Here is a 21,931-nt window from a genome sequence, read left to right as displayed (position 1 = left end):
CAGCAGCTGCTAACTAATGGAGTTAATCAGACTCCTTGAGTGAACAAGGAAGTGGTTTAAAAGACAGACTGAAAGCTGCTATGCTGAGAGACTGTTTTCCCCAGAGAAAGGGGGAGATAGAAGTGCTCCCCAGCTGCGGAAACTGGTTACAGAGGACCTACAGAGGAGTTTCTCTGGGCTCAGCGTGGGACTGAGTTTCCCATCATAGAGTTAGAAGTTTCTCAGCAATAGGCTACCGCTCTCAAAGCAGAGCTGGAACTCTCACGGTATGAGGTCTACACTCTCAACACAGAGGTCTGTGAATTGAAGGATCTGAGGAAGAGGTCCTGATTCATTTAGAGACGGTAAAAAGAGCAAATACAAGTCTGAGACAGAAAAATTCAGAGAAGGGGTGAGATAGAAGTGCTCCCCAGCTGCAGAAGCTGGTTACAGAGGACATACAGAGGAGTTTCTCTGGGCTCAACGTGGGACTGAGTTCCCTAGGAAGAAAGGACGACAAGGCCGTGCTGAAGCAGGGACGTCTGCTCCAAAGGACTGACAGATAAGCAAAATCACTTTATTGTTGTATGCAGAGACTGTGTTACATAGTTGCATATGCCAGGACATGTTTTTGGCTTGGGAACCAGCTTACTGCACCGACACACTTTATTCGAGCAAATACCCAGTATGTACCTGGCAGATACCTGGAATGCGCCGCTCCTCACCTCTGACAAGACCCGTTGTGTTTGCCTTCCCAGCCTGGGTTCATGCCTGGCTGACGGGCGGCTGATCTGTTAAATGATAATGATTAGGATTTAATAGGCTGCAATGCTTCGCGTGTCTACCAGATGGCATAAATTCATGAATTGTAATGCAGTATATATATATATACTGTGCAGTATTGCAGCCAGTGGGAATAAAATGCTTCAATATCTGCCTGGAAAATAACCCAATGCACTCGGGCAGAAAACAGTCACAAACCTCAATACACCCGGGTATACCCGAATTCGTGGGACTAGCCGAGCTCGAATAAAGTGTGTCGCCAGTGTAGCTGGCCATGCAGTTAGTGAGGGCGAAAGCTACAGTGTAGTTAGTTTCCCCTAAGGGAATAGGTATTATTTTTATGTGTTTTGATTTAAAGGGACGGTGGGCTTGTTAGCATTTGATTTAATCCCTGAAAATAAACCCCTGCATAGAAAATACGACATTTCCTGCCTTTATCTGGGACTAAAAGATGCTACAATGTGGTGTGAACATCACAATATAGAGAGAGAGAGACAGACAGAAATAGGTGACACACAGATATATAAAGAGATAGAGAGACAAATAGACAGATAGACAGAGGTAGGTGATACACAGATAATAGAGACAGACTAAGGTAGGCGATACACAGATAATAGAGACAGACAGACAGAGGTAGGTGATACACAAATAATAGAAAAATGCTAGATACCCGCCGTTTGGCTGGCACCTACCTGCAGTCACTGCCAGGCTGCCCAGTATGATTAGCCCAGCGAGGATGAGGAAAAATGAGACCGTGTATCGTCTACCAATATAAGTAGCAAAGACTGTGCCCAGGACCCTGAGAGGGAGCTCTGAGCCTGCAAATATCACCTGCACCAAATATACACTGACTCCAAAGCGCTCTACGTCCATCGCCAGAGCAAAGTAGCAGAAACTGCTGGAGAACCTGATAGGGGGGGGTGAGAAGTGATGAGGGAGGGTGGAGAGGATGGATGAGGGGGGGAGAGGTGAGAGGAGGGGGAGACAGGGAGGGAGTGGTGAGAGAAGGGGGAGGAAGGGGAGAGGAAGCGGGGGAGGGAGGTGAGAGGAGGGAGAGGTGGGAGGAGGGGGAGAGAGGGCGGGAAAGGTGAGAGGAGAGGGAGGGAAAGGTGAGAGGAGTGGGAGAGAGGGAAGGAAAGGGGAGAGAAGGGGAGATGAGGGAGGGGGAGATGTGGGTGAGAGAGGGAGTGGTTAAAAGAGGAGGGTGAGAGGGAGGGAGAAGTGAAAGGAGGGGGAGATAGGTGAGAGGAAGGGGGGAGGGAGGTGAGTGGAGAGGGGGGAGAAGTGAAAGGTGGGGGATGGAGAAAAGGGGATAGGGGGAGAGAGGTGATAGGAGGGGGAGAGAGGGGGAGATAAAGTGGGAGAGAACGAGAGAGAAACGTTGACTTTTAAAAGACGTTATTTTAACCATCTGATGCATCCATAAATAAAAAGCAGATTCTTCATTAGATTAAATCTAAAATACATAAAGCGCTTATTTCACAAATAATATTTTCTATAACCTCAGTTACCGTAATGTGACACTGTGCTCACTAAATGAACATTGAATTAACGTCACGTTAAAAGCCTGGATGGAGGGGGGAATTACATTATTTATTTATTAAATGTTTAACCAGGGAGTAATACATTCGGAGTTACCTCTCGTTTCCAAGTATCTCCTGGGCACAGAGTTATGATGACAGATACATGGTTACAAATACATGGTTACATTAAGTGAGCAGGGCTATACTTTATGTATAAAGACATTGCATGCACAGTTTTACATATTTTATCTTTTAGGCGTATGACACAGTTACAGACCAGATTCAAATGTGGGACAGCTTTAGTTTTGAAATTACTTAGACTGGTGGCGGCTGTGAGAGTCTCCGGCAGACTGTTCCAGTGGTGAGGTGCACGGTAAGGCCGCGTCCATGCTGCTTGCTTGCGGGAGAGAGAGCTGCACGCTGACTCACATCGGGGTAATGTGAGCGTGTACGGTGCGCGCGTTGGCCGGATGACAGAGGGAGAGAGTGAGAGTTTTTGTGGATGACGGAGAGAGAGTGAGAGTTTGTGTGGATGACAGAGAGAGAGAGAGAGTGAGAGAGTTTGCGCGAATGACAGAGAGAGAGAGTGAGAGTTTGTGCAGATGACAGAGAGAGAGTGAGAGTTTGTGCAGATGACAGAGAGAGAGTGAGAGTTTGTGCAGATGACAGAGAGAGAGTGAGAGTTTGTGCAGATTACAGAGAGAGTGAGAGAGTTTGTGTGGATGACAGATAGAGAGTGAGAGTTTGGGCGGATGCTGGAGAGAGAGTTTGTGCGGATGACAGAGAGAGAGTGAGAGTTTGTGCAGATGACAGAGAGAGTGAGAGTTTGAGTGGATGCCGGAGAGAGAGAGTGAGAGTTTGTGTGTATGCCGGAGAGAGAGAGTGAGAGTTTGTGTGGATGACAGAGAGAGTGAGAGTTTGTGTGGATGACAGAGAGAGAGAGAGTTTGTGTGGATGACAGAGAGAGTGAGAGTTTGTGTGGATGCCGGAGAGAGAGTGAGAGTTTTTGTGGATGACAGAGAGTGTGAGAGTTTGTGTGGATGACAGAGAGAGTGAGAGTTTGTGTGGATGACAGAGAGAGTGAGAGTTTGTGTGGATGACAGAGAGAGTGAGAGTTTGTGCGGATGACAGAGAGAGTGAGAGTTTGTGCGGATGACAGAGAGAGAGTGAGAGTTTGTGCGTATGACAGAGAGAGAGTGAGAGTTTGTGCGGATGACAGAGAGAGAGAGTGAGAGTTTGTGTTGATGACAGAGAGAGAGAGTGAGAGTTTGTGCGGATGCCGGAGAGAGGTGGGGCACCAGCTGGATAAGAGTTAGCCGATGGTGAAGGCCTGGGCAGTGGTCTTGGGTGTCCCCACCGGCGGTCCCGAGTGGTGGCATGCTGCATGTTAGATTCTTTTGTTTTGGGCATTATGAGTAACAGATGTGGGGTTCCCTGGCACCCAGATCGCACAGGCACCAACCAGGCCAGTCCCTGTGAGGTCTCAGTTTCCTGGTGACCCAGATGGGGTGATGGAGGTGCATAACTTCAATAATTGTCCCACCGCTAACACACCGGCTAACACCAACAGAAACTTATGTGCAAAAGTCTTCAGGCAAAACCGAGGGGAAATCTTCCCGCGGCCTTGTCCGAGGCGACCCTGAAACGGTCTGAAAAGTCAGCAGTCTGGTAACAATATAACAATAAGAGAGACACCTTCACTAACACACTACCCGAGAGAGAGGGGGAGAGAGAGAGAGGAAGAGGGGGGAGAAAGAGGGGGAAGAAAGAGGGGGAGAGAGGGAGAAAGAGAGGAAGAGATAGGGTGAGAGGGAGAGGAAGGTGAAAGAGATGGAGAGATTGGGAGAGGGGTCAAGGGAGAGGGGGCAAGAGAGATGGTGAGATAGGGAGAGGGGGCGAGGGAGAGAGGAGGGGGCAAGATAGATGGAGAGATAAGGAGAGGGGGCGAGGGAGAGAGAGGGAAGAAGTAAGCAAGGGCGTGGTAGGAATTGAGAAAGAGAGCGAGAGAGGAAGATTGAGAGAATGGGGGGGGGGGAGGGAGGAAGAAAAAGAAAAAAGTGAAGGGGGGGGGAGAAAAAGAGAGGAGGGAGAGATAGATACACAGAACAGATAGAAGGGGAGGGCAGCTCTTACCAGACCAGGGAGAGGCAAACAGTCACTTTGCACATTGCAGGTGTACGGAAAAGGTTAAAGGGAGTAGGTCGTGAGGTCACTGAGGCGGTGTCCTTCTGGGCTTCTAGCCTCAACATCTGGGTAAGCACAGGAGGAAGAGGGAGGTGAGAGATACATGGTGATGCATGGGGTGGGGGCTGCGGGGATCAGGGCAGAACGATGAGGCTGGGGCAGTTATTACCTCCATGGTGATAGAGCTGCCCTCTTTCTCCCCGTTGATCCTGGCCACGCGGTGCAAGTTAATGAGAGCTTGGTGTGAGTGTTGGGTGAGTGCGAGCCAGCGAGAGGACTCTGGGACCCAGCTACGGGGGGGAGAGGGGGGGGGGGGGGGAGAAAGGCATAGGGAATGAGAGAGGGCAGAGGGAGAGAGAAGGATATAAATTAATAAAAGATAAATTCAATTTTTAATTTCTCTCTCTCTGAAGCCCCCTTCCTCTCTCTCCCACTCCCTCCCTCTTTCCCTCTCTCCCCTCGTGTCTCTCTTTCCCTCTCTCTCATTCTCTTTCTCCATTCCCCTCTCTCCGTTCCTAGCCCCTCATCTCGCAATCTCTTTTCCTCTCTCCCTTTCCCTCTACTCCCTCTCTCCATTCCCTGTCCCCCTCTCTTTCTCACTCTCTCTCTTTCCATCTCCCCACTCTCTCTCATTCCTTCTCTCCCCTCTCATTCCTTCTCTCCCCTCTCTCATTCCGCCTCTCCCCCTCTCTCATTCAATCTCTCCCCCTCTCTCATTCCGTCTCTCCCCCTCTCTTTCCATGTCTCCCCCTCTCTTTCCATCTTTACCACTCTCTCTCATTCCTTCTCTCCCCATCTCTTATTCCTTCTCTCCCCCACTCTCATTCCTTCTCGCCCCCTCTCTCATTCCTTCTCTCCCCCTCTCTCATTCCTTCTCTCCCCCTCTCTCATTCCTTCTCCCCCCTCTCTCATTCCTTCTCTCCCCCTCTCTCATTCCTTCTCCCCCCCTCTCTCATTCCTTCTCTCCCCTCTCTCATTCCTTCTCCCCCCCTCTCTCATTCCTTCTCTCCCCTCTCTCATTCCTTCGCTCCCCCTCTCTCATTCCTTCTCTCCCCCTCTCTCATTCCTTCTCTCCCCCTCTCTCATTCCTTCTCTCCCCCTCTCTCATTCCTTCTCTCCCCCTCTCTCATTCCTTCGCTCCCCCTATCTCATTCCTTCGCTCCCCCTCTCTCATTCCTTCGCTCCCCCTCTCTCATTCCTTCGCTCCCCCTCTCTCATTCCTTCGCTCCCCCTCTCTCGGATAACTACGTACCAGGTGAGGAGGAAGAAGATGAAGAAGGGCAGTGACAGGGCCATTTGCAGCCAGCGCCAGTCTGTTATGGCGTACGAAATCCCTGTCAGAATGATCTGTCCCAGAGTGAGGCAGTAACCCTGCAGCATTGTTACCGCGGAGCGATATCTCATAGGGATCCACTCCATGGCTGCAAGAGAGGGGTTAGGTGTGGGTGAGAGCCCTAGAGGTGCCAGGCTCTGTATCCCTGTGCCAGGCTCTGTATCCCCTATGCCAGCCCTGTGCCAGTCCTAGAGGTACCAGGCTCTGTATCCCTGTGTCCAGCCCTAGAGGTGCCAGGCTCTACCCCTGTGCTAGCCCTAGAGGTGCATAACAGAGAAAAACAGTAAGCTCCTAATTTATATACCCCAAAAGTAACCACAATATATATATTTGCATATGAGTGTCAAAACGGAGTGCTGCTGGGCATGGCAATATATAGATAAAATCAAGGACAGAACATAGAACACAGACAGAGCCCAATGCTACTTCCAATCACACAGATACACAGTAAAGTACCTCTATATATATATATATATATATATATATATATATATATATATATATATATATATATATATATATATATGTATATCTAAACTAAAAACATATGGTCATTTAGTTTGATTCTTTGGCCAAAGTATCTTAAGCCTGCACACCAAACACCAAGGTAGACAGGTGTCAGACTCTGTATCCCTGAGCAAGCCCTAGAGGTACCAGGCTCTGTATCCCCTGTACCAGCCCTAGAGGTACCAGGCTCAGTATCCCCTGTGAAAGCCCTAGAGGTACCAGGCTCTGTATCCCCTGTACCAGCCCTAGAGGTACCAGGCTCAGTATCCCCTGTGAAAGCCCTAGAGGTACCAGGCTCTGTATCCCCTGTGCCAGCCCTAGAGGTACCAGGCTCAGTATCCCCTGTGAAAGCCCTAGAGGTACCAGGCTCTGTATCCCTGTGCCAGCCCTAGAGGTACCAGGCTCTGTATCCCTGAGCCAGCCCTAGAGGTGCCAGGCTCTGTGTCCCTGAGCCAGCCCTAGAGGTGCCAGGCTCTGTATCCCTGAGCCAGCCCTAGAGGTGCCAGGCTCTGTACCCCTTAGCCAGCCCTAGAGGTACCAGGCTCTGTATCCCCTGTGCCAGCCCTAGAGGTGCCAGGCTCTGTTTCCCCTGTGCCAGCGCTAGAGGTATCAGGCTCTGTATCCCTGAGCCAGCCCTAGAGGTGCCAGGCTCTGTGTCCCTGAGCCAGCCCTAGAGGTGCCAGGCTCTGTACCCCTTTGCCAGCCCTAGAGGTGCCAGGCTCTGTACCCCTTAGCCAGCCCTAGAGGTGCCAGGCTCTGTATCACATTGCCCCCTGGCACAGACTCACTGAGTCCAAGGTCATTGATGACGAGGCCGGACATCCCCATGCCAGTCAGGAAACGGAAGATACAGTAAAGGGTGAAGCTGGGAGAAAGGGCAGTGCCCGTGCCCATGACAGCGATCTGCAGGAGACAGCACAGGAGCACTAGCCGTCGTCCAAACCTGCAGTATATAACAGCACTGAGTATCTCTGTACACTGATAATGAACACGCTGCGTGGTATAATGGCGCTGAGTATCTATACAGTGATAATGTACACGCTACGCTGTATAATGGCGCTGCATATGCCTATACACGGATAATTAACACGCTGCGCTGTATAATGATGCCGAGTATCTCTCTACACTGATAATGATCTAGCTGTATAATGATGATGAGTATCTACAGTATACAATAATAATGAACACGTTGCGTTGTAAAATGATGCTGAGTATCTCACCTGTCTGCTAGGGCTCCATACACCATTGCCCCCACCAGCACCCCCATCATGTAAATGGATTGAGCCAGTTCCTTCAGAGACTCCCAATCACACACCAAGTCCCACTGTGTGAGAGGGGAGACACTCAGTGTGGACACGCTGCATGGTATACAGTACAATGGAGTTATATATATAGTTTGTTTATATATATTTATATATGTATGTGTATATATTTTTATATATAATTCCAATAAAAGATAATATGGTTTGGTGCATGTTCCATAAGCATAAGTAGAACAAAATGTATCCCACACAGAGAATCAAGAAATATATATACAAAATATATATATAAAACAAGAAAATAGACAATCTTACAAGGGAACCTTCCACTGTGTCTCTAAAGGAAAGTGTGTGACCCGTGTATCCTGTCCTCGCTCACGTATGGATGTGACACTTGGTTGTGTTCCTGATATGAAAATACTGCGGTTACAGTCTCTTCTCCACGTCGCTCCAACACATCCCTCCTCCCATCTTACTTTGGGCGTCATCTTGTTGGTCTTTCAATAGCACTTTGAGTCCCATCCATACTTCTTTCAGATGTCTGAAGCCTCTGAATTATCTTCCCATTTAGGGTCCGAGCATCACATCCGTACGTGAGCGAGGGCAGGATACACGGGTCACACACTTTCCTCTTGAGACACAGTGGAAGATTCCTTTGAAATATTGTCTTGTTTCTTCCAAATGCCTCCATCCCATCTTCATTCTCCTATTGCGTTCATTCAAAAGGTTCCCATCCGTTGTTATTTGCCACCCAAGGTAGATATAATCTTCGACTTCTTCTAGTTCTAATCCATTGATATCGATCTTTGCAGAGGTGACACATTTGTTGAACATCACTTTGACCTCATTGAGGTTCATACGGAGGAATAACTTCTTACTGGCTTCAGTGGGTTCTCTTATTTGTTGCTGGAGGTCTTCTGGGCTTGTGGCAAAAATAACAAGGTCATCTGCAAATCGTAGGGGACTCGAATATTCACTGTTGATTTTGATTCCTTTTTCTTCCCAATTCAATGTCTTGAACAATTCTTCGTGTTGCAGTGAGAAGCTTTGGTGACATTGTGTCTCCCTGCCGGACTCCCTTGCTGATCCTGGTGACACGGTGTCTCCCTGCCGCACTCCCTCACTGGTCCTTGAGACACGGTGTCTCCCTGCTGCACTCCCTTACTGATCCTGGTGACACGGTGTCTCCCTGATGCACTCCCTCGCTGATCCTGGTGACGCGGTGTCTCCCTGCCGCACTCCCTTACTGATCATGGTGACGCGGTGTCTCCCTGCCGCACTCCCTTACTGATCCTTAATACAGATAAATGTAAGGTTACGCATTTGGGATGCAAGAATAAAAAGGCGACTTATAAATTAAATGGAGATATATTGGGGGAATCCTTGATGGAGAAGGATTTAGGAGTGCTTGTAGACAGCAGGCTTAGCAATAGTGCCCAATGTCATGCAGTAGCTGCAAAGGCAAACAAGATCTTATCTTGCATCAAACGGGCAATGGATGGAAGGGAAGTAAACATAATTATGCCCCTTTACAAAGCACTAGTAAGACCACACCTTGAATATGGAGTACAATTTTGGGCGCCAATCCTAAGAAAAGACATTATGGAACTAGAGAGAATGCAGAGAAGAGCCACCAAATTAATAAAGGGGATGGACATTCTAACTTATGAGGAGAGGCAAGCTAAATTAGATTTATTTACATTAGAAAAGAGGCGTCTAAGAGGGGATATGATAACTATATACAAATATATTCAGGGACAATACAAGGAGCTTTCAAAAGAACTATTCATCCCACGGGCAGTACAAAGGACTCGGGGCCATCCCTTAAGGTTGGAGGAAAGGAAATTTCACCAGCAACAAAGGAAAGGGTTCTTTACAGTAAGGGCAGTTAAAATGTGGAATTCATTACCCATGGAGACTGTGATGGCAGATACAATAGATTTGTTCAAAAAAAGGTTGGACATCTTTTTAGTTGGGAAAGGTATACAGGGATATACCAAATAAGTATACATGGGAAGGATGTTGATCCAGGGATTAATCCGATTGCCAATTCTTGGAGTCAGGAAGGAATTAATTTTTCCCCTTAATGGGGTTTTTTGTTTGCCTTCCTCTGGATCAATAAGTATAGATATAGGATAAAGTATCTGTTGTCTAAATTTAGCATAGGTTGAACTTGATGGACGGAAGTCTTTTTTCAACCTCATCTACTATGTAACTATGTAATATGTCATGTGTTGTTTTTCATCTGAGGTTGTATTTACCTAATTTTAAGACCTGCTAAGGAACAGATGATTGTTATTATGTCCTGATATGTAAAACCATACAATTCAAAGAAGGTGTACTTTCTTTTTCACATGAGTGTATCAAAGTTGCACTTAATGTTAATAAATTATTTATTCTCACAACGTCTGTTTTTTATTTTTTTTTAAATGTTATCTAATAAATTATTAACTTTCAAACAATCTATACACACACATATACATATACATACACACACACACACACACACACACACACACACACACACACACACACACACACACACACACACACACACACACACACACACACACACACACACACACACACACACACACACACACACACACACACACACACACACACATATACATATACACACACATACATATAAACACACACATATACATATACACACACACACATATATATATACATATACACACACACACCCACACACACACACACACACACACATATTCATATACACACACATATACACACACACATATACACACATACACACACACACACATATATATATATACATATACACACATACACACACATATACATATACACACACACATACACACACACACACACACACACACATATATACACACACCCGTGCGCATCATAGCCTGTCGCTCACAGCATGGACCCGTAAACACAAAAAGTATGCGTCACGTGCACGAGCATTCGCATACGCGTGCGCCAACTATAACACAAGCCTTACTGATCCTGGTGACACTGTGTCTCCCTGCCGCACTCCCTTCCTGATCCTGGTGACACGGTATCTCCCTGCCGCACTCCCTTCCTGATCCTGGTGACACTGTGTCTCCCTGCCGCACTCCCTTACTGATCCTGGTGACACGCTGTCTCCCTGCCGCACACCCTCGTTGATCCTGGTGACATGGTGTCTCCCTGCCGCACTCCCTTCCTGATCCTGGTGACACGGTGTCTCCATGCTGCACTCCCTCGCTGGTCCTGGTGACACGGCGTCTCCCTGCCGCACTCCCTTCCTGATCCTGGTGACACAGTGTCTCCCTGCCGCGCTCCCTCGCTGGTCCTGGTGACACGGTGTCTCCCTGCCGCACTCCCTCGCTGGTCCTGGTGACACAGTGTCTCCCTGTCGCACTCCCTCACTGGTCCTGGTGACACGGTGTCTCCCTGCCGCGCTCCCTCGCTGGTCCTGGTGACACGGTGTCTCCCTGCCGCATTCCCTCGCTGATCCTGGTGACACGGTGTCTCCCTGCCGCACTCCCTTGCTGGTCCTGGTGACACGGTATCTCCCTGCCGCACTCCCTCACTGATCCTGGTGACATGCTGTCACCCTGCCACACTCCCTCACTGATCCTGGTGACATGGTGTCACCCTGCCGCGCTCCCTCGCTGATCCTGGTGACATGGTGTCTCCCTGCCACGCTCCCTCGCTGGTCCTGGTGACACGGTGTCTCCCTGCCGCGCTCCCTCGCTGGTCCTGGTGACACGGTGTCTCCCTGCCACGCTCCCTCGCTGGTCCTGGTGACACGGTGTCTCCCTGCCACGCTCCCTCGCTGGTCCTGGTGACACGGTGGCTCCCTGCCGCGCTCCCTCGCTGGTCCTGGTGACACGGTGGCTCCCTGCCGCGCTCCCTCGCTGGTCCTGGTGACACAGTGTCTCCCTGCCACGCTCCCTCGCTGGTCCTGGTGACACGGTGGCTCCCTGCCGCACTCCCTCGCTGGTCCTGGTGACACGGTGGCTCCCTGCCGCGCTCCCTCGCTGATCCTTATCTTGCTTGTATCTACATGTAGTCTAATGGTTGTGACATTCTCATAAATGTTCCTTATAATATCAATGTACAGTGGATAGGAGAAAAACTCAGGCGTTGCATCTGCTCCCGAGAAGAAATGCTGCAGACCGGGACTCCTTACTGGTCAAATAACTTTATTGGCACTTAGCAGCCGAAAAAAACACACTCTTACGCGTTTCGCGCGTCACTCCGCGCTTTATCAAAGAGGATATAGAATTGTGAACAGGACGCCTTAAAATACCCATACTAAGGCGTCCGGTTCACAATTCTGAGGACCGAAACGTTGGCTGCCCTGTGTTGTTAATACACTTTATTTACTTCATTATATTGCGGTGTGCTGTCTCTTTGTTACCTGGATTTCCCTGGTTACCCTGTACATGTTTCTATATGGGACGAGCATCTGCCTTCATTTGAGAAACCGTGAGTGCAAACTATTTTTTCATTGACTATATATATTGTGACATAGTCCAAAGATGTTAGGCAGCTTTCTGCCCCATTTTAGGTCAGAAAGTGCAGGAATAGTTAAAAATGATCCGTTCCACAGCTTCCTATTAACTCAGGCAGCTGGATGGAAAATCCAGACCACAGATTACAATGGCTCTAGTTCTCCCTCACCTGCTCTTCTAATCACATGCACAGGTATTTAGAGCAGAGAGGTTTTGCATTTCACTCTCTCTCCTTAGAGCCTGGAGGCTGGGGGTATCGCTGCTCCCCGGAATCCAGTTTGGGGTGGACGGCCCCTCCAAGTATCACAGTACTAGAGGATTTGCCTGGACACTTGGGACCGAGTTCCCACCATGAACAGATAAGACAAAACAAATGGTTATTGCTGTTGCTAAAAGACTGTGCTGTATCTAGTGACCCTAAATGAGAGAGCATTGTTTTAAGCTGGGGAACCAGGTTAGTTGGCCAGCAGCTGTTAGAGAGACTGATTCTGAAGTGTAGTTAGATCCCTAAAAGGGATAGGATTTTGTTTATGTGATTTTGGTTTTATTTCTTAAAAATAACAGTGTGGGAAATACTGTAACACTGACATGAGTGAACTGCTGAATGAAAGTATCTGAGTACCTCTAATCTACACTTGTTAAAGCTGCAGTACCTTACTTGGATGAAAATAAAGCAGGCAGAAGCCTGAGTTAAGCAGCATAATACTTTGCATGATCCTGTTTTTTGTATAAATAACCCTAGAAGACTGTGTCGGGAAGAACCCAGACAGACGTCAGCGCTACAAAAGAGGGGCGTTTGTCACAATATATACATACAGATATGTGCACCTATATATATATATACACACATACATATATGTGTATGTATATATATATACATTTCCCCCCCCTCCCTCTCTCCATATGATGAAGCCTTGTACAGCCCCCCCCCTCCCTGTGTGATATATTTAGGATTATACTCCCCCCGCCCCCCAGTCCGGCACATCTCACCTCGCTGACGATGGTCGCGGTGTATACGCTGGTGTCGTACTCCCAGTCCCCTTCCCTGCAGGGCTCCGTCCTGTTAGACAGGGGGGTGAGGTAGTGGATGCACGGATCCGCAGGCAGGTGGGCTTGGTCCTGCGTGTGGTTGGAGCGGCAGCGGTAGGGGGGCACGGCGGCCGTGAAGATCTGCATGAGGTTGTGGGTGGCGACCAGAGTGAGTGGGGCAGAAAGGATGATGACAAGGAGGGAGTGGAACAGAGAGAAGAGACTGTTCTTATCCAGGAGGTCCCTTAGCGTCATGGTGGGAGCTAAAGAATGGGTGTTTTTACCCAGAATGCTCAGGAGTGAGCAACACTCATTTGTAATGAGTGAGTCTGGCTTCTAATGAGTGAATGCCTTCCAATGAGTGAGACTGCCTTCTAATGAGGGAGTCAGCCTTCCAATGAGTGAGACAGCCTTCCAATGAGTGAGACTGCCTTCCAATGAGTGAGACTGCCTTCCAGTGAGTGAGACTGCTTTCTAATGAGTGAGACTGCCTTCTAATGAGTGAGACTGCCTTCTAATGAGTGAGACTGCCTTCCAATGAGCGAGACTGGGTTCCAATGAGGGAGACTGCCTTCCAATGAGGGAGACTGCCTTCCAATGAGTGAGACTGCCTTCCAATGAGTGAGACTGCCTTCCAATGAGTGAGACTGCCTTCCAATGAGTAAGATCATCTCCTAATAGGTGGGGCTGCCTTATAAAAAGTGAGACGGTCTTCCAATGAGTGAGACTGCTTATAAATAGTGAGACTGTCTCAGTTCACCCCCTTCAAGCTGTGAGAGAGATAATGATGACTTAGCATCTAGTTAAATGTGTTAAAGATTCACCCTTCTAACGAGACATTAATTAAGACAAAGGTGACCACATCTTAATTAAGCATTAACAACACAGCATGACTCCACAATCTATCGTATGGGGCAATAGGAGGAGCTATAGGGAGAAGTTATATGGGGCAATAGGAGGAGCTATAGGGAGCGGTTATATGGGGCGATAGGAGGAGCTATAGGGAGAGATTATATGGAGCAATAGGAGGAGTTATAGGGAGAAGTTATATGGGGCAATAGGAGGAGCTATAGGGAGCGGTTATATGGGGCAATAGGAGGAGTTATAGGGAGCAGTGATATGGTGCAATAGGAAGAGGTATAGGGAGAAGTTATATGGAGTAATAGGAGGACTTATAGGGAGAAGTTACATGGGGTAATAGGAGGAGCTATAGGGAGAAGTTACTTGGGGTAATAGGAGGAGCTATAGGGAGAAGTTACATGGGGTAATAGGAGGAGATATAGGGAGAAGTTATATGGAACAATAGAAGGCGTTATAGGTTCAGATGCACAAAGCCCGTTAGCCTATTTAACATAACGTTGACCAAATTGAATGTTACGTTAATCCCAACGCCTGTGCACTAAACAGAATAACGTTATGATAATCTTGAGTTAACCCCTCAAATAACATCAATACATTTCTACGGGTGTTAGGGCTACGCATATGCAAATAAGATGCTAATGACCCGTTAGCCTAACATCGCCGATCCGCTAAACGCCAGTACGGTTAGCGCCATGGAAATAACGTTATCATATATAGGTCACACCGAAACTCGTCGCTAATCACAACCAGACCATGGGTGTCCTAACGGTATTTCAGTCAATAGTCTATAATGACAAAGGGATGTAAGAAGTGGACCCCTAATTAGAGTGACCATATTGGTCCCGGCAAAAACCGGAACAAATGCCATGGATGCAGACTTGAGCGCCGAATGCCCATGCGAGATGAGCGCTTGCTGGCCACGCATGAGCGGTCGGCATTTGCCAGCCAATTATGCATGATCTGCGTTTACCTACCGTATATCCGCATGCGCAATCTGCACTTGCCAACCACTGGTGCGCACATGCGCAATCGCACGTTGCAGGTCGCGCATGTGCACAAGCGGCCGGCAAATACCGATCGCGCATGCGTGGCCGGGGGCCGATAGAAAACCGGGACAGCAGGCAGAAAAGTCGGAACCCAGGACAAACGGCCAAAAACCGGGACTGTTCCGGCTAAACTGGGACATCTACCCTACCCCATATATATTATTTTGATATGGTGCTTAGCAGGGCCGGTGTAAGGGTATTTGGCGCCCATAGGTGAACCTTCAGACTTGCGTCCTCCCCTCCATTTAACTTTCACTTTTCACAGGACATATTAGAGGACATGCCCATTAGAATTGGACTTTCCATACAAACACGTTACTTCAGACCAATGATGTTTTGTGCCATGTCGTGTTCTAGTGACCAGGTGGAGAGCCCAAAACGTCTTCCTTGGGTCATTGAGGAACGCATGTTTGTTTTGATCGACTGGCCACAGACACACGGAAGGTCAAGAGGCTGCGGGGGTTGGGGGAAGGTCCTGGCCACAGACACAGGGAGCTGCGGGGGTGGGGGGCAGCGGAGGAGGTCCTTCATGACAGCAGACACCGGATGTTTTGACTGACTTCTGCTGGGGCAAGCTCCATCCCCACCGTCCGCTGCCATCCTCTCCTTCCTCCTCTGCCGCCCTCCTCCTCTCCCGTCGCCCTCCTCCTCCTCTCCTGCCGCCCTCCTCCTCCTCTCCTGCCGCTCTCCTCCTCCTCTGCTGCCCTCCACCTCTCCTGCCGCCCTCCTCCTCTCCTGCCGCCCCCCTCCTTCTCTGCCGCCATCCTCTCCCGCCGGCCTTCTCCTCTGCCACCCTTCTCTTCCACCGCCCTCCTCCTCTCTCATCTCATTTTGACTGACTTCTGCTGGGGCAAGCTCCATCCCCACCGTCCGCTGCCATCCTCTCCTTCCTCCTCTGCCGCCCTCCTCCTCCTCTCCTGCCGCCCTCCTCCTCCTCTCCTGCCGCTCTCCTCCTCCTCTGCTGCCCTCCACCTCTCCTGCCGCCCTCCTCCTCTCCTGCCGCCCCCCTCCTTCTCTGCCGCCATCCTCTCCCGCCGGCCTTCTCCTCTGCCACCCTCCTCTGCCACCCTTCTCTTCCGCCGCCCTCCTCCTCTCCCATTGCCCTCCCGCTGCCCTCCTCCACTCCCGCCGTTCTCCTCTCCTGCCACCCTCCTCCTCCTCTGCCACCCTCCTCCTCTCTCGCCGGCCTTCTTTTCTGCCACCCTCCTCTGCCACCCTTCTCTTCCGCCGCCCTCCTCCTCTCCCATTGCCCTCCCGCTGCCCTCCTCTCCCATCGCCCTCCTGCTCTCCCATCGCCCTCCCGCTGCCCTCCTCCTCTCCCACCGCCCTCCTCCTCCTTTCCCGCCCTCCTCCTCCTTTCCCGCCCCATCCACTTTTCCCGCCCTCCTCCTCCTCCTTTCCCACCCTCCTCCTTTCCCGCCCTCCTCCTTTCCCTCCCCCATCTACTTTTCCCGCACTCCTCCACTTTTCCTGCCCTCCTCCTCCTTTCCCGCCCTCCTCCTCCTTTCCCGCCCTCCTCTACCTTTCCCGCCCTACTCCACCACCTTTCTTGCCCTCCTCCACCTTCCCTGCCCTCCTCCTCCTCCTTTCCCGCCCTCCTCCTCCTTTCCCGCCATCCTCCTATCCCGACCTCCTCCTCCTCCTTTCCCGACCTCCTCCTCCTCCTTTTCCACCCTCCTCCACTTTTCCCGCCCTCCTCCACTTTTCCTGCCCTCCTCCACCTTTCCCGCCCTCCTCCACCTTTCCCGCCCTCCTCCACCTTTCCCGCCCTCCTCCACCTTTCTCGCCCTCCTCCACCACCTTTCTCGCCCTCCTCCACCTTTCCTGCCCTCCTCCTCCTCCTTTCCCGCCCACCTCCTTTCCCGCCCTCCCCCTGTCCCGCCCTCCTCCTTTCCCGCCCTCCTCCTTTCCATCCCCCATCCTTTCCCTCCCCCATCTACTTTTCCTGCCCTCCTCCTCCTTTCCCACCCTCCTCCACTTTTCCTGCCCTCCTCCACGTTTCCTGCCCTCCTCCACCTTTCCCGCCCTCCTCCACCTTTCCCGCCCTCTTCCACCTTTCCCGCCCTCCTCTCCTTTTCCGCCCTCCTCCTCCACCTTTCTCGCCCTCCTCCACCACCTTTCTCGCCCTCCTCCACCTTTCCTGACCTCCTCCTCCTCCTTTCCCACCCTCCTGCTCCTTTCCCGCCCTCCTTCTCCTCCTTTCCCGCCCTTCTCCTCCTTTCCCGCCCTCCTCCTCCTTTCCCGCCCTCCTCCTCCTTTCCCGCCCTCCTCCTCCTTTCCCACCCTCCTCCTCCTTTCCCGCCCTCCTCCTCATCCTTTCCCGCCCTCCTCCTTTCCCGCCCTCCTCCTCCTTTCCCGCCCTTCTCCTTCCCGCCATCCTCCTCCTCCTTTCCCGCCCTCCTCCTTTCCCACCCTCCTCCTCCTTTCCCGCCCTCCTCCTCCTTTCCCGCCCTCCTCCTCCTCCTTTCCCGCCCTCCTCCTCCTCCTTTCCCGCCCTCCTCCTTTCCCGCCCTCCTCCTCCTCCTCCTTTCCCGCCCTCCTCCTCCTCCTTTCCCACCCTCCTCCTTTCCCGCCCTTCTCCTCCTTTCCCGCCCTCCTCCTTCCCGCCATCTTCCTCCTCCTTTCCCGCCCTCCTCCTTTCCCTCCCTCCTCCTCCTTTCCCGCCCTCCTCCTCCTCCTTTCCCGCCCTCCTCCTCCTCCTTTCCCGCCCTCCTTTCCCGTCCTCCTCCTTTCCCGCCCTCCTCCTCCTCCTTTCCCGCCCTCCTCCTCCTCCTTTCCCGCCCTCCTCCTCCTCCTTTCCCACCCTCCTCCTCCTCCTTTCCCGCCCTCCTCCTCCTTTCCCACCCTCCTCCTTTCCCGCCCTCCTCCTTCACCGCCTTCCTCATCCTCCTTTCCCGCCCTCCTCCTCCTCCTTTCCTGCCCTCCTCCTTTCCTGCCCTCCTCCTCCTCCTCCTTTCCCGCCCTCCTCCTCCTTTCCCGCCCTCCTCCTACTCCTTTCCCGCCCTCCTCCTACTCCTTTCCCGCCCTCCTCCTCCTTTCCCTCCCTCCTCCTCCATTCCCGCCCTCCTCCTTTCCCGCCCTTCTCCTTTCCCGCCCTCCTCCTCCTTTCCCACCCTCCTCCTTTCCCGCCCTCCTCCTTTCCCGCCCTCCTCCTCCTTTCCCGCCCTCCTCCTCCTCCTTTCCCGCCCTTCTCCTCCTCCTCCTCCTTTCCCGCCCCCGTCCTCCTTTCCCGCCCTCCTCCTCCTATCCCGCCCTCCTCCTCCTTTCCCGCCCTCCTCCTCCTCCTTTCCCGCCCTCCTCCTCCTCCTTTCCCACCCTCCTCCTCCTCCTTTCCCGCCCTCCTCCTTTCCCGCCCTCCTCCTTTCCCTCCCCATCTACTTTTCCCGCCCTCCTCCTCCTCCTTTCCCGCCCTCCTCCACCTTTCCCGCCCTCCTCCACCTTTCCCGCCCTTCTCCAACTTTCCTGCCCTCCTCTCCTTTTCCGCCCTCCTCCTCCACCTTTCTCGCCCTCCTCCTCATTCCCGCCCTCCTCCTTTCCCGCCCTCCTCCTACTCCTTTCCCGCCCTCCTCCTACTCCTTTCCCGCCCTCCTCCTCCTTTCCCTCCCTCCTCCTCCATTCCCGCCCTCCTCCTTTCCCGCCCTTCTCCTTTCCCGCCCTCCTCCTCCTTTCCCACCCTCCTCCTTTCCCGCCCTCCTCCTTTCCCGCCCTCCTCCTCCTTTCCCGCCCTCCTCCTCCTCCTTTCCCGCCCTTCTCCTCCTCCTCCTCCTTTCCCGCCCCCGTCCTCCTTTCCCGCCCTCCTCCTCCTTTCCCGCCCTCCTCCTCCTTTCCCGCCCTCCTCCTCCTCCTTTCCCGCCCTCCTCCTCCTCCTTTCCCGCCCTCCTCCTCCTCCTTTCCCGCCCTCCTCCTTTCCCGCCCTCCTCCTTTCCCTCCCCATCTACTTTTCCCGCCCTCCTCCTCCTCCTTTCCCGCCCTCCTCCACCTTTCCCGCCCTCCTCCACCTTTCCCGCCCTTCTCCACCTTTCCCGCCCTTCTCCACCTTTCCCGCCCTCCTCTCCTTTTCCGCCCTCCTCCTCCACCTTTCTCGCCCTCCTCATTCCCGCCCTCCTCCTTTCCCGCCCTTCTCCTTTCCCGCCCTCCTCCTCCTTTCCCGCCCTCCTCCTTTCCCGCCCCCCTCCTCCTCCTCCTCCTTTCCCGCCCCCCTCCTCCTTTCCCGCCCTCCTCCTCCTCCTTTCCCGCCCTCCTCCTCCTCCTTTCCCGCCCTCCTCCTCCTCCTTTCCCGCCCTCCTCCTCCTCCTTTCCCGCCCTCCTCCTCCTCCTTTCCCGCCCTCCTCCTCCTTTCCCGCCCACCTCCTTTCCCGCCCTCCTCCTTTCCCTCCCCATCTACTTTTCCCGCCCTCCTCCTCCTCCTTTCCCGCCCTCCTCCACCTTTCCCGCCCTCCTCCACCTTTCCCGCCCTCCTCTCCTTTTCCGCCCTCCTCCTCCACCTTTCTCGCCCTCCTCCACCACTTTTCTCACCCTCCTCCTCCTTTCCCGCCCTCCTCCTCCTCCTTTCCCGCCCTCCTCCTACTCCTTTCCCGCCCTTCTCCTCCTCCTTTCCCGCCCTCCTCCTTTCCCTCCCCATCTAATTTTCCCGCCCTCCTCCTCCTCCTTTCCCGCCCTCCTCCTCCTCCTTTTCCACCCTCCTCCTCCTCCTTTCCCACCCTCCTCCTCCCCCTTTCCCACCCTCCTCCTCCTCCTTTCCCACCCTCCTCCTCCTTTCCCGCCCACCTCCTTTCCCGCCCACCTCCTTTCCCGCCCTCCTCCTTTCCCGCCCTCCTCCTTTCCCTCCCCATCTACTTTTCCCACCCTCCTCCTCCTCCTTTCCCGCCCTCCTCCACCTTTCCTGCCCTCCTCCACCTTTCCCGCCCTCCTCTCCTTTTCCGCCCTCCTCCTCCACCTTTCTCGCCCTCCTCCACCACTTTTCTCGCCCTCCTCCTCCTTTCCCACCCTCCTCCTCCTTTCCCGCCCTCCTCCTCCTCCTTTCCCGCCCTCCTCCTCCTCCTCCTCCTTTCCCGCCCTCCTGCTACTCCTTTCCCGCCCTCCTCCTTTCCCTCCCCATCTAATTTTCCCGCCCTCCTCTCCTTTTCCGCCCTCCTCCTTTCCCACCTCCTCCTCCTTTCCCGCCCTCCTCCTCCTTTCCCGCCCTCCTCCTCCTCCTTTCCCGCCCTCCTCCTCCTTTCCCACCCTCCTCCTCCTCCTTTCCCGCCCTCCTCCTCCTCCTTTCCCGCCCTCCTCCTCCTTTCCCGCCCTCCTCCTTTCCCGCCCTCCTTCTTTCCCTCCCCATCTACTTTTCCCACCCTCCTCCTCCTCCTTTCCCGCCCTCCTCCACCTTTCCCGCCCTCCTCCACCTTTCCCGCCCTCCTCTCCTTTTCCGCCCTCCTCCTACACCTTTCTCGCCCTCCTCCACCACTTTTCTCGCCCTCCAACTCCTTTCCCACCCTCCTCCTCCTTTCCCGCCCTCCTCCTCCTCCTTTCCCGCCCTCCTCCTCCTCCTCCTCCTTTCCCGCCCTCCTGCTACTCCTTTCCCGCCCTCCTCCTTTCCCTCCCCATCTAATTTTCCCGCCCTCCTCTCCTTTTCCGCCCTCCTCCTTTCCCACCTCCTCCTCCTTTCCCGCCCTCCTCCTCCTCCTTTCCCGCCCTCCTCCTTTCCCGCCCTCCTCCTCCTTTCCCACCCTCCTCCTCCTCCTTTCCCGCCCTCCTCCTCCTCCTTTCCCGCCCTCCTCCTCCTTTCCCGCCCTCCTCCTTTCCCTCCCCCATCTAATTTTCCCGCCCTCCTCCTCCTCCTTTCCCGCCCTCCTCCTCCTCCTTTCCCGCCCTCCTCCTCCTTTCCCGCCCTCCTCCTCCTTTCCCGCCCCCCTCCTCCTTTCCCGCCCTCCTCCTCCTCCTTTTCCGCCCTCCTCCTCCTCCTCCTTTTCCGCCCTCCTCCTTTCCCGCCCTCCTCCTCCTCCTTTCCCGCCCTCCTCCTCCTCCTTTCCCACCTCCTCCTCCTTTCCCGCCCTCCTCCTTTCCCTCCCCCATCTACTTTTCCCGCCCTCCTCCTCCTCCTTTCCCGCCCTCCTCCACCTTTCCCGCCCTCCTCCACCTTTCCCGCCCTCCTCCACCTTTCCCGCCCTCCTCTCCTTTTCCGCCCTCCTCCTCCACCTTTCTCGCCCTCCTCCTCCTTTCCCACCCTCCTCCTCCTTTCCCGCCCTCCTCCTCCTCCTTTCCTGCCCTCCTCCTCCTCCTCCTTTCCCGACCTCCTGCTACTCCTTTCCCACCCTCCTCCTTTCCCTCCCCATCTAATTTTCCCGCCCTCCTCCTCCTCCTTTCCCGCCCTCCTCCTCCTCCTTTCCCACCCTTCTCCTCCTCCTTTCCCACCCTCCTCCTCCTCCTTTCCCGCCCTCCTCCTCGTTTTCCGCCCTCCTTCTCCTCCTTTCCCACTTCCTCCTCCTTGCCCGCCCTCCTCCTTTCCCTCCCCCATCTACTTTTCCCGCCCTCCTCCACCTTTCCCGCCCTCCTCTCCTTTTCCGCCCTCCTCCTTTCCCACCTCCTCCTCCTTTCCCGCCCTCCTCCTCCTCCTTTCCCGCCCTCCTCCTCCTTTCCCGCCCTCCTCCTCCTCCTTTCCCGCCCTCCTCCTCCTCCTTTCCCGCCCTCCTCCTCCTTTCCCGCCCTCCTCCTCCTTTCCCGCCCCCCTCCTCCTTTCCCGCCCCCCTCCTCCTTTCCCGCCCTCCTCCTCCTTTTCCGCCCTCCTCCTCCTCCTTTTCCGCCCTCCTCCTCCTTTCCCGCCCTCCTCCTTTCCCGCCCTCCTCCTCCTCCTTTCCCACCTCCTCCTCCTTTCCCGCCCTCCTCCTTTCCCTCCCCCATCTACTTTTCCTGCCCTCCTCCACCTTTCCCGCCCTCCTCTCCTTTT

The 21,931-nt window shown here is 53.4% G+C and overlaps 2 protein-coding genes across 2 annotated transcripts; both read right to left on the bottom strand.

Annotated features, from left to right (window-relative positions):
• Nucleotides 1–261: 261 nt before the first annotated feature.
• LOC142465435 (organic anion transporter 3-like) lies at nucleotides 262–5,888 on the bottom strand. Its single transcript, XM_075569392.1, has 5 exons — nucleotides 5,722–5,888; nucleotides 4,639–4,759; nucleotides 4,419–4,534; nucleotides 1,455–1,669; nucleotides 262–365 (listed from the first exon to the last, which is right to left on the bottom strand). Exons 1-5 carry the CDS (start codon nucleotides 5,886–5,888, stop codon nucleotides 262–264), a joined length of 723 nt encoding a protein of 240 aa, XP_075425507.1.
• Nucleotides 5,889–6,042: 154 nt separating this feature from the next.
• Nucleotides 6,043–13,810, bottom strand: LOC142465434 (solute carrier family 22 member 6-like). Its single transcript, XM_075569391.1, has 4 exons — nucleotides 13,058–13,810; nucleotides 7,530–7,633; nucleotides 7,098–7,252; nucleotides 6,043–6,059 (listed from the first exon to the last, which is right to left on the bottom strand). Exons 1-4 carry the CDS (start codon nucleotides 13,349–13,351, stop codon nucleotides 6,043–6,045), a joined length of 570 nt encoding a protein of 189 aa, XP_075425506.1. The 5' UTR covers nucleotides 13,352–13,810.
• Nucleotides 13,811–21,931: the final 8,121 nt, after the last annotated feature.

The sequence above is a fragment of the Ascaphus truei genome, chromosome 14 (genome assembly GCF_040206685.1).
Source record: "Ascaphus truei isolate aAscTru1 chromosome 14, aAscTru1.hap1, whole genome shotgun sequence".
Taxonomy (NCBI): Eukaryota; Metazoa; Chordata; class Amphibia; order Anura; family Ascaphidae; genus Ascaphus; species Ascaphus truei.
This window is presented reverse-complemented; position numbering and strand designations above follow the sequence as displayed.